General features: G+C 40.6%; 2 protein-coding genes across 6 annotated transcripts in view; one reads left to right on the forward strand and one right to left on the reverse strand.

The window, feature by feature from the left end:
• thbs4a (thrombospondin 4a) overlaps positions 1–3,494 on the reverse strand; it is a 12,966-nt gene extending 9,472 nt beyond the window's left edge. The window contains exons 1-4 of the mRNA XM_040019587.1: positions 3,184–3,494; positions 2,212–2,409; positions 1,861–2,108; positions 87–189 (exon numbers count right to left, since the gene is read on the reverse strand). Of these exons, the coding sequence (XP_039875521.1) occupies positions 87–189; positions 1,861–2,108; positions 2,212–2,409; positions 3,184–3,265 (631 nt within the window). The 5' untranslated portion in view covers positions 3,266–3,494. The remainder of the gene's footprint in view (positions 1–86; positions 190–1,860; positions 2,109–2,211; positions 2,410–3,183) is intronic.
• A 2,275-nt stretch (positions 3,495–5,769) lies between these two features.
• mtx3 (metaxin 3) lies at positions 5,770–11,142 on the forward strand. 5 transcript variants are annotated; one of them, XM_040019602.1, is made up of 10 exons: positions 5,770–5,853; positions 5,995–6,130; positions 7,964–8,033; positions 8,511–8,587; positions 8,676–8,768; positions 8,843–9,025; positions 9,137–9,213; positions 10,084–10,241; positions 10,501–10,589; positions 10,734–11,142. In XM_040019602.1, exons 2-10 carry the CDS (start codon positions 6,038–6,040, stop codon positions 10,827–10,829), a joined length of 936 nt encoding a protein of 311 aa, XP_039875536.1. In that variant the 5' UTR covers positions 5,770–5,853; positions 5,995–6,037; the 3' UTR covers positions 10,830–11,142. The 5 variants fall into 5 exon arrangements, with proteins under 5 accessions (XP_039875536.1, XP_039875534.1, XP_039875538.1 ...); XM_040019600.1 differs by having other exon boundaries at positions 5,772–5,853; positions 10,084–10,262; XM_040019604.1 differs by lacking the exon at positions 10,501–10,589 and having other exon boundaries at positions 5,772–5,853.
• Positions 11,143–11,316: the final 174 nt, after the last annotated feature.

Below are 11,316 nucleotides of genomic sequence, written 5' to 3' on the forward strand. Positions count from 1 at the left end.
ATTTTGCAAATCATAATTAGACAGTCAAAATCACATCTGCAAGAAGAGAAATGTCCAGTGATGTGAGTCAGCGTGCTGTAACTCACCCAGCAGCTGCAGAGATTCAGCTTGATCCATGGTACAGTCTTGCAGAGTGGCCACATTGTCTATGGTGTCCTCTATTACTAGCTTCAAGTCTGTCACTTCACCCTTATAGAATAAACAACAACAGAATAAACTACAGGAGCATAGTGAGAATGTTTAATTGGAATATTAAATTCAGTTCAATTTTATTTATATAGTGCCAAATCTCAACAACAGTTGCCTCAAAGCACTTTATATTCTAATTATAATATTATAATTAATTATAATGACTAGTTGTATCATATTTCTTTCTTATTTTTTTAGGGCAGAGAACCATAACCTCAGTTTTATCTGAATTTAGAAACTGAAAATTAGTGGTCACCGGGGTCTTTATGTTTTTAAGACTTGTGTGTGTGTGTGTGTGTGTTTTCTGGCTTCTTTGACAGATAGAACTGGGTGTCATCTATATAGCAGTTAAAATGTATGCTATGCCTTGTAAGGATACTGCCTGGGGAAGCATGTATGATATAAACAGAATTGTTCCTAACACAGAACCCTGTGGAACGCCATAGTTAACCTTTGTGTGTGAAGAGGAAATCATATATCTAATATCGACCCAGCATTTTAAGTTTATTATGTTTTGGGTTTATTTTTGCATTATGGAGTGTTTTGGGGTTCTCTGGTGTTTTGATTATTTACGATAGATTATATTACTGTGGTTCTGGTTTAGGGTTTTGTTCACAGGGTTTGTGTTCTCATGTTTTGTGTGGGTTTAGTTCTGTGTCTGGTCTGCGTCTTTGTGTAGTGATGTCTTGTTCCTGTTTTATTGTGAAGGTCTGCGTCTCATGTGGGTGTGTTCAGTTTACCTCCCTTGTCTCGTCTCGTTAATTACTCCCAGCTGTGTCCCCCACCTGTGTGTAATCTCCCTGTGTCTTCTGCTGTAGTAGTTGCTGGCTCGTCTGTGTTTCTACCATGTTCCAGTCATGTGGTGTCCCTGCTGTCACCATCATATACCATCGTCTAGCTTCCTTCATGTTCAGTAGTTAGTTGTTCCCAGTATAGTTTAGTTCATTCTCCGTTTGTCTATTTTTATTTTGTGTTTAATAAACCACCTTCACACCTTTACAAGAGCCTGCGTTTGGATCCTCCTTTATTACTTCCACACGGCTCATCTTACTCGCCGTGGCAGAGATAAAAGGAAGGTTTGAGATTGGCCTATAATTAGCTAAGATAACTGAGTGAAGTGATTTTTTTAAGTAACTGTTTAATTACTGCCAGCTTGATGCCCTGTGGTACAGAGCTGATTAATAGAGATAGGGTGATCGTATTTAAGATTGAAGCATTAATTAATGGTAGGACTTCTTTGAGCACTCTTGTAGGAACGGGGTCTAAAGGACATGTTGATGATTTGGAGTAAGTAATTACTGGCATTGACCCAAAAAGATCAGAGGGAAAAACTCTAAATAAATATCAATAGTATTGAAAGCAGCTGTATGTAATGATACATCTGTGAGATGGTTGCGAGTAATTTTTTTCTCTAATTATTAAAATGTTATTTTTAAAGAAATTCATGAAGTCCTTACTGGTTACAGTTACAATACAACCGAATATTCAGTTCAACGGAGCTCTGACTCTTTGTCAGCCGGGCTGAAGAGAAGCATGGGGTTGTTTCTTATTCAAAATAATATACTCAAAATGAGATCTTGAAACGTCACTGTTTTTGTTTCCATGCACCATATCGTCAGTACTTTTTTTTTTTTTTTTTTTTTCTTTCTCAGCTACAAACTTCTCATTCACCTGTCCTCTTGACTGCAGCGTCCTGAGTGCCACCTTGTTGGGACCTTGTGGAAGTGACCCAAACGCGGCTGGCACACCATCCAAAGTGTGAGCCAGCCTGCAGTCTACATAGATGTGAACACGACCAGGGCCACGCTGTAGACCGCTGGCATGGAGCATCACGTGGTGCTCTTGTCCATCTGCCAGGGATGCATGGTTGAAACTGGTTGTACCAAATCTGCCATCAGTCTTCTGGTAACGAACAGTCACTGCGGATACAGAGATGCTTGAATGAAAGCTGTAAAGAAGCTAAAACAAAGAATAGAGTGGCCTGCATTTGCCACAAGCTCCTCAGTATGTGTCAGTGTTCACCTTTGCTCAGTTTGGCTTGCATGGTGAGGTCAAGGTATTTAGTGTTGTCTGTGGGGTTGATGACACTGAAGAGAGAGGTGGGTGCCTTGCTGTGGAGCCTAAAGGACGAAAGCAGGAAAGCCTCATCTCTTCCTTTGTTCTTCAAGCTTCCTTGGAGCAAGTCTGGCAGACAGTCTGGTGACACCAGCAGGTCGTAGACTAACACAGGAAGGAGAACACTGGATTAGCACTATACCACGATTGTGAGAAGAAATCTTAAGAGAAAAGACATATTTTTAAAACAAAGCAAATGACGAGTTCATCTAAGTATTTTCAGTATTTTGTCTTATTGGCTGCAACTCCCAGCACACTTTGTTTTGCTGCTGCTGAGTCAGTGCACTGTGGTGTTTTATTATGTGTCACAGTGTACTTGTGTATGTGTGTTTGCGCGTGTGCACATGTGTGCATTCATGTCAGCACCCTGCTGTGTGTTTTTATGGTGTGGTAGACGGGAGCTGCAGAAAGGTCCAGCAGTAAACTTTTTCCATTGGAACAAACCCGCTGCCTCACACTCACGCACACAAACACCCACTCACACACTTTCACATTGCCATTAGTGGAATTTCAGTAATAATACAAAGTGACAAGAAATTGCACGGAAAGATCTGCATGTAGATTCCAGGAAAATCAAAGATTTGCAAATGCAGTTCTCAGATGACGGTTAGTGTCCTTCTACCACCTTATTTAGGTCAGACTGTTCTGGATCCTGGACATAAAACTCTACAACCACAAAAAAGCCAACCTAATTTCCAGCAATCATCATCACCAAAGCTACCCCCTCCTTCCCTTTTTTTTGTGCAACTCAGTTTCAAACAAAAGCTTTTTAGGAATATATCAGCAGAAAAGATTAAGTTTAACATATAAAGAACACAGAAACAAAATATGTCATGCTTTGCAGAAGGGCATGCACAGCGAGATGCCGCCAGCACTTACCAACACCTTGAGCTGTGACAGTGAGCACCAGATGCTGCAGCAGCAGGGACAGAGCTGCCGCTCTGACGCACATACCAATCATCAGCGCTTCAAAGGGGGGGGCACACCTCAAAAGAAGTCCTGTTTCTGAACTGTCCTCCTGAAGATCAATAAGCTGATCTCACACAGGCTGAAAATAAAAACTCCAGATCTTGAACCAAAATCTCAGCAGAGGTGAGATGGTCTTGTGTCCACAGCCACAGCCTTTAAAGCAAAGGGGAGTGTCCGCTACTGTTACGAAAGTGGCACAGTGAAGAGACCATTTTAATAGTCTGGGCGGGGGAGTGTCCCCTTGCTAGAGCAATTATGATTAAATAATTTGTAAACAAGAAATGTAAAACTAAAACTAAAAAAGGGAATTGGAAAGTTGTTTGATTCTGAAAATGACTGTCAGACTTTTTCTCTCCACATACTATACGAGCTAAATGTGTGTGGGATTTATGTATTTATGACCCATTTTTTTTATTTAGAGTCATGCTACATTGGGGGATTTGTAATAAAGTAGCTGAAAAGTGCTCTAAATCACACTGTATAGAGACAGCCAACCAGATGCCTGTGAAGCTCAAGGGAGGAACATTTTGGTTCCAGCTGGCTGTTGTTATTTTTTCACAAACATCATGAATGTGTGCCATAAATGAGGATCCGATGCCCTGGCCCATCCTCAGTAAGCCAGCTGAACTGCATAAATCTACAGCAGATGTTTTTAATTTTAAACTGATTTAATGTAACGGGTTCTTTGTACCTCTGCGAAGCTTCTTTTGAGAAGGAGAATGCAGGAAAGGAGGAGCAGAGAGGGCGAGGCTCGGGGCAGTTTTCAGTCCTGGAAACATTTGATGATAGATGTCTGGTGCTCGTCTTAATGCTTTCTCCTTTAACTAACCTCAAGTACATTTCAACATCTCAGCTGCTGGTTTGAGCCAGTGAGAGACATTTACCATCCCTCGGTGCGTTATTGCGGTACATCTGCCTGTGTCTGGCTGCCTGGCCTTTGAACAAACACCTGGCAGTCTTTAACAGTCTGCCTATCAGCTCTTGGACAGACGTTTTGCTCTGGCGGGTAAAAATAATAATCAATAAAATAACACTGAAATGGAAATTACTACTTTACATGGAAATCTAAATATGAAACGATTGCTTGTTCCATTGGTGCTGTTTAATAAATCAGTGTTTCGTGACAGATTGCTGTTTTAAATGTATGAAACTAGAGAATATTAAAGAGAAACTGAGTGATATGACTTTTTCAGCATGTCATTTCTGGCTCTGAAGTATTACCATAATAGCAGCATAAAACACTGGAGAAACATTAACCACATGACTTAGTTGCTGATCAAAGAGTTTAATTACAATTAACATTTATTCACTGAGTATTTGCTTTTCTTGCTAACCTCATCACCATAGCTCCAAATTTGCCTGGAAGTATCTAAGGAGCAAGGCAGGGAACAAATAAAGGATAAATTAAGAACTACTGTAGCTACTATATAATATACACTCACTGTCCACTTGCTAGAAGGTGGTTGGACCCCATTTTGCCTTCACCAGCATTAATCCTTTGTGGCATAGATTGAAAAAGCTTCTGGAAACATTACTGAGAGATTTTGGTCCATATTGATATGATAGCATCACACAGTTGCTGCAAATATCGAATGTGACTCTCCCAAACCATGACATCCCAAAGATGCTTTACTGGATTGAGAGCTTGTCACTGAGGATGCTGTTTGAGTACACTGAACTCACTATCATGCTGAAGAACTGAGATGATTTGAGTTTTGTGACATGGCTTATTATCCTGCCGGAAGCAGCCATCCGACAATGGGCACACTGATCAGCAACAATACTCAGGTAGGCTGTGGCGTTTAAACGATACTCAGTTAGTACCAGGAACCATCTGTGTGTGCCAAATATCTAAATATCTGCAACACTATTACACCACCACCAGGAGTATGAACAGTTGATCCAAGGCAGGATGGATCCGTGCTTTCATTCTGTTTACCCTTCCATCCGAATGTGTCAGCAGTAAAGGCTTATCAGACCTGGCAACATGTTTTTCCCTGTACAATCTTGGTGAGCCCATGTGAACTGTGGCCTCAGTCTCCTGTTCTTAGCTGACAGACGAGGCATCTGGTGAAGCCCACCTGCCTTAATGCTTCAAAGTACTATGTCTTAAAAAATGCTCCTCTGCATACCTCGCTGATAAAAAAAAAAAAAAAAAAGTTATTGGCTTCACTGTTACTGTTTCCTCCCTGTCAGCTCAAATCAGTGTGGTCATTCTCCTCTCACACCAACCAGGTAATTTCACCCAGAGCACTGCTGCTCACTTCCTTTTGGACCATTCTCTGTAAACCCCAGAGATGGTTGTGTGGGGGAAAATAAATGACAGCATGTCTGCCACCAACAACCATGCCATGCGCAAAGTAGTCTCAATCTCCTTTCTACTCCACTCTGATAATTGGTTTGAACTTCCCCAAGCTGACTATGGTACGTGCCTAAACACATAATGCTGCTGCCATGTGACCTGCAGTCCCACAGAGACTGTTTCACACTGTGGAAGCAGCCATGAAGAAGCTGGGCCAGTATCTTTGTTTAAAATAATTTGGCTGAAAAACAACGCTTTTTTTAAAAGAAAAAAGAACAGTAATGAATTATGAATCAATAAATAAAAGAATTAATAATTTTTTAAAAAGAGTTACAGAAAATGCTTAATATTTGTTATGCGACTTGATTTTTTCTGTTTCTTCCTTCCTTCCTTCCTTTTTTTTTTTTTTAACCCTGGAGGCTCTGATGTGAAAGGTACCCTGTGACGTCAGTGTCCCGTTGAATGAACCAAAACATGGCGGCTGCCATGGAGCTGAGATGCTGGGGAGGAGACTGGGGTTTGCCTTCTGTTCACACCGAGTCCCTCATAGTTCTGGTAAGCTCACAGCCTGTTTACAAACACAACACGCTCAGTGCACCTGGAGCCGCTTTTAAAACGGCACGTCACGTCTCCGGTTTGCTTTTCGTCTCCTCTCTTGTCCTTTGTGGTTAGCCTCCGTGCTAACTTACCTGCTGCAGCTTGCCTGGTAAGTTAGCCGCATCGATGTGCAGGATAGAAAATAACAGCGTGTCCAGCTGGACTTCATGTCCCAAGCACAGAGTCACGGCTGTGCTGGCTGCAGGGTTTGTCCTTCATGTGTAGCTGGTTGTCATAAGTCACTCCCATTGTTTGAAAAGCTGTGATCTCTCAAGGTCAGCTGGTTGAGCCTCGGATTTAAAAAAATATTTATATTTTCAGGTGTATTTGAAGGGTTTTCGCTAAAAAGCTGTAGATGATAGCTAACCTGATAACACCGTCCGAAAATTAACAGTTTTTTGCTGCTAACATGTTGTCTGTCATTGGGTGCTCTTGCCACAAGGTGACACTTTTTCTTAGTTTAAATGTCAGATTTTAATGGAATAATTTTGTTTCTTGACTCTGATGGCTTTAACAGCCTTACAATTTAATCGTACGAAGGAGCAGGACAGAGTGTGCCCTCTTCATTTCTTCTTGAACCTTTTACTCAATTTAAAAACAGAAGTTTTAATGTAGTTTAATGTTTTTGGAAGCAAATGTGGAATTTTTTTGTTTTGAATGCATCATTTTGTTTTGGTAAACCTTTCTTGATTTAGAAAATAATTATGTATTGATTTAGTTATGGTTTAGTTATAGTATGTTGTGATTTGCTGTTTTGTGTTTGGTGTGTTGTAGATCATTGTAAACACTGAAAGTGACTTTCTTTTACTAAAAGGTTTTTGCAGCTGGGTCTCTTCGATTCAAATCATCGAATTTGCCTAAACATTTTATGGTTCAAAGTTTGAACATGTATAATGATCAGTTTGAAACTTGTGATTTGTGTTTCAAGATATATTTTTGTGAAAACTGGTGCGTCAACCCATTTAAAAAAAATCTGAACCAGTGTTTGAACATGAATATCTCAAAAGCTCTGTGTGAATACTGATTAGCTAAAATCTGAAAAAACTAAGCTAAAGCTGTCCTGTATACTCTCATATTTGAGAACACACTAAAAAAAAAAAAACTTCACATTGCAAAAGACAACTAGTGAAAATTTCTGAATGCAATGAAGTTACATACTGCTAAATAAAACATGTATAGTATTTTTTATTAACACTAAACTTTTAGTCACAAAATGTTATTTTGATTCCACTTTCATGATGGATTGAACAAATATGCCAAGTTGTACTGAAAAAAAACACCAAAAAAATCAATCGATAGTTTAATCTGAATAGAACAAAAATAGATATCTGTATCTGCCCCAGTTTTTTAAAAGATGGAATGACACACCTTTACAATAGTCCCCTGTAGCCCTAACCTTTGCACCTGCTGGTCTTTATTTTGATGCCTTTTTAATTTTTCTTCTAATTTTTGTTATTTTATTTACGTTTTCTCTCTTTCTCTGGAGCTGTTGAAGGTGAGCGCTGTAATCATAGTGTCCCTGTGCCAAATTAGAATTTGCAGTCGATGCCAAAGTCCTGCTTGATTGCGGCGAGCTTTCATCTGTACTACAAGACTGAGATTGTGTAAAACTTTGATTAAAGTGTCACAGTCCTGCACTGTGGCTCTAAAAAGTCTAGTACTCATCTCCCTGAAAGTAGTTGTATCCTGTAGTACTTTTGCTCTTAGATCATTTGTTCCAACATAACATTACATTTGAACTATAAGTGATATATTTTTTAAAAACCTTCCCTAACCTGTGTTTTCTTTCAGGCATACACCAAGTTTTCTGGGGCAAAAGTCGCAGTTTCTCCAATAGACTGGACATGGAAAACAATTACAGGTGGGCTGCACCCTCCCATAAACACAGTCTTACAGTTTTAGGCTCTGCATGCCTTAAACAGAGAATCAGTGAACCCATAAAAGAATATATAACTGTACATATAGTTATAAAGAATGCATAATTCATGCATTCTTTTAAAATATTTGTATCTGTTCATGCATCTGTTCATGCAGCAAACTTGCAAAGGTTTTGCGACTGCGTCTTGCATGGTTGTGGCACAGACTTAACAAACTCTTCCATGTAAATGCCTGCCAGAGTACTCAGAGCCATCTCTGAGGCAGTTCTTCCCACAGTTTATTTCTCGAGAGACCGCATTTTTCCTTGATAGCACGCACACACATGATTAAAGCATTACCAGCCTCCCCGTTGTGGCTGGTAAATGTAAATTACATTGAGCATGATGAACTTGATTGTCTTTAATAAGACATTAGTCAGTTGTAATATCCAACTTCAATGTGTGTTTTCTATTAATCACAGTGACTGTCCCAGAATTGCTTTGTGGCGACACTGCAGTTCAAGAACCAACACAAATTCTTAACTTTCTGAGGAAACAAGTGAGTGTGCCTGCTTCTTCAGCATGTGTCCTAAACTGTTTAGCCAAATCTATAAATCTCTACATCTATTTTTTTTTTTTTTAAACAGAGGTTTAATGCAGACTATGAGCTGACAGCCAGACAAGGAGCAGACACGATGGCCTACATTGCTCTGCTGGAGGAGAAGCTGCGACCAGCTCTGGTAAGTCTTTCCTTTTGCCGTTTCCCTGACAACATGTGGTCATAAGCTAACAGGGTGATGTCTGCGTCCCACAGCTGCACACGTTCTGGGTCGATGCAGAAAACTACTCCAATCTAACACGGCCCTGGTTCGCCTCACGCTCGCCGTTCCCGCTGAATTTTCTCGTACCGGGACGTCTCGCCAGCGGCGCCCTCTCCCGCATCCTTTTAACCACAGGAGAGGCGCCGCTGCACAGAATCTCTGAGGTGGAGGGAAAGGTAAACGCCGCTCTGTACCGATGCATCGCTTAGACGCAGTTTAAACTTCGCCTGGAGTGAGATTCTGTTTTTTCAGAGCTGTAAATGTGTCTCTCTCTCTGTGTCCTGTAGATCTACAGTGATGCTAAAGAGTGCCTGAACTTGCTCTCCTACAGACTGGGAACAGCTAACTTCTTCTTTGGCAACTCGTGAGTTCTCCAGAGTTTGCATACTTTTTGTGTTTAGTTAGAGAAGCATTCATGCACTCCACAGTTAGACTGCTATGGGGAAGCAGAATAGACTAAAAAAACCTGAAAAACTCGCATAATTCTGATTTATTTGAGAACTTTTTATCTTTGCTTGTCCTTGGATTGCAATTCAGCTGAAAACCTATTAAAAATGAATACATGGAATAAACAAAGTTCTTTATTCTTTAGTCCTTCACCTATGTAGGTTTTCTGGGTGTTTACCTGGAGTACTCTTCACCAGGTGTTTATTGGCTGTCCTCTCTTTCTCCTCCCTTTGGGGGCTCCATGTGAGGGCTTGACTGGTGATGATCGACACTGGTTCTTGTAGCGTGCTCGATTCCTGCCCTCTCATTACTCTCTGGTAGCACGCGTCAGCAATTTAGCCCAGAATGGAGTGACCACCGGCCTGAGCTTCCACCACATGAGCCTGCAAGTGCTGATGAGGACAGATCCCATCTTAGCTCATATATAGAAGTCTGGTTACAACTTTTACTCCTTTGTGATCGCTCTTTTTTAATAAAATACTTTTTTCCCATCATCCTGGCTCAAGCTGAATTAAACACTGTGTGAGTTTAAGTTTTTAGGAAGGAGAAAAACAACATCAGGAATATTTTATTACAGCAAAATATTTTATTTTAAGCATCATTTTTGTTTTCCATAATTTGTCATGAAGGCGAAATTTTTAATGAAAAGTTGATTAATCTCGCAGCTCTATTTGTGCAGGGAAAAAGTGCTTTACAGATTTTCTGATTGAGGGTTTATGAAGACCTTCTATAAGTCCTGACATGTCTGAGTGTATGTTTCTGTACATGTGTGTGTTTGTGCTCTTAGGCCAACCAGTCTGGATGCCTTTGTGTTTGGTTTCCTGGCTCCCCTTCATAAAGCCAGTCTTCCCAGCAGCCCTCTGCAGAGCCATCTCAGACAGCTGGATAACCTTACAGGCTTCTGTGACAACATCCTCGCAGTCTACTTCAGCTCGGACCACCTTTGTAAGATTGCTGCACAAGCTGGTAATACTCTATAGTGGTTATAGCTTTTACTTTTTAAGCGCTTGAAACAACTAACATCTTTACACAGAACATCATCAGCACTTTAATTCTTCGCACATATTTCTTTCTTCTCTTTCTTCTGTTTGTTTTACTTCTGGGTGTTAAATGGTCTAACACGGCTCCTGTTCCACTCACTGTCTGCTTTCTACTTTTTCCTCTTCTTCTTCTGTCTGTGCTCCCTCGCCTGATCTCTCTCCAGGTCCTCTCCCACCTGTTCAGGAAACAATGGATGCCAACCTCCAGAAACTAACTCAGCTTGTAAACAAAGAGTCCAATCTGATAGAAAAGGTGCTTCTGCTTTCCTTTTTCTCTTCTTTTGCATGGGTTCATAGTTGCTTTCTGCAGGTACCATCTCAGTCGTGTTTCTGGTGTGTTTTCATTTCTCGCTTGTGCTTGTGGGCACTAACTAAACTGTACATCCTTTTGCTGTAGATGGATGACAACCTGCGCAGCAGCCCACAGCACAAACCCCACAGACCAGAGCCCAAACCCAGTCTGTCCAGTGCAAAAAGCTCTACTCCTGCCTAACACCTGACCTTTAAATCCTGCTCCATCTCTATGAATCGCAGAGCAGCGCCCTGCACACATAAGATGCTGTTCAGAACATGACTCTAAAAAACAAACAAACAAAAAATGAATGGAAGCATAACTATATAAATACAAGAGGCTATTTTAAGATAATGATGAGAGATTTTGTTTGGAAGAGAAGTGACGGTGCATGTGAGGCTTTAAAAAAGAAAAAGAAAAAAAGGAGCGTGCATGTATGTGGTCAGCGATGGATTGCTGTGAAGTGGTGCTTGATGAGAAAGACACAGAAAGTTCAAAGAAAAAGTTCAGCAGGGAAAATCAGCAGCACAGTTTAACCTCTGAATGTGGACCACTCGGCAGATTTTCTTTTAACCTTTTCACTCTTTTTTTTTTTGTTTTTTTTGTTTTTTTTGTTTTTTTTGTTTCGTTTAAAGGACACCTTCGAGACCTTGGTCACTACAGTAGAGCACTTTTAAGCTAGAGCACT

This window comes from Simochromis diagramma, unplaced genomic scaffold (genome assembly GCF_900408965.1).
Source record: "Simochromis diagramma unplaced genomic scaffold, fSimDia1.1 OVJJ01000822.1, whole genome shotgun sequence".
In the NCBI taxonomy this organism is placed as follows: Eukaryota; Metazoa; Chordata; class Actinopteri; order Cichliformes; family Cichlidae; genus Simochromis; species Simochromis diagramma.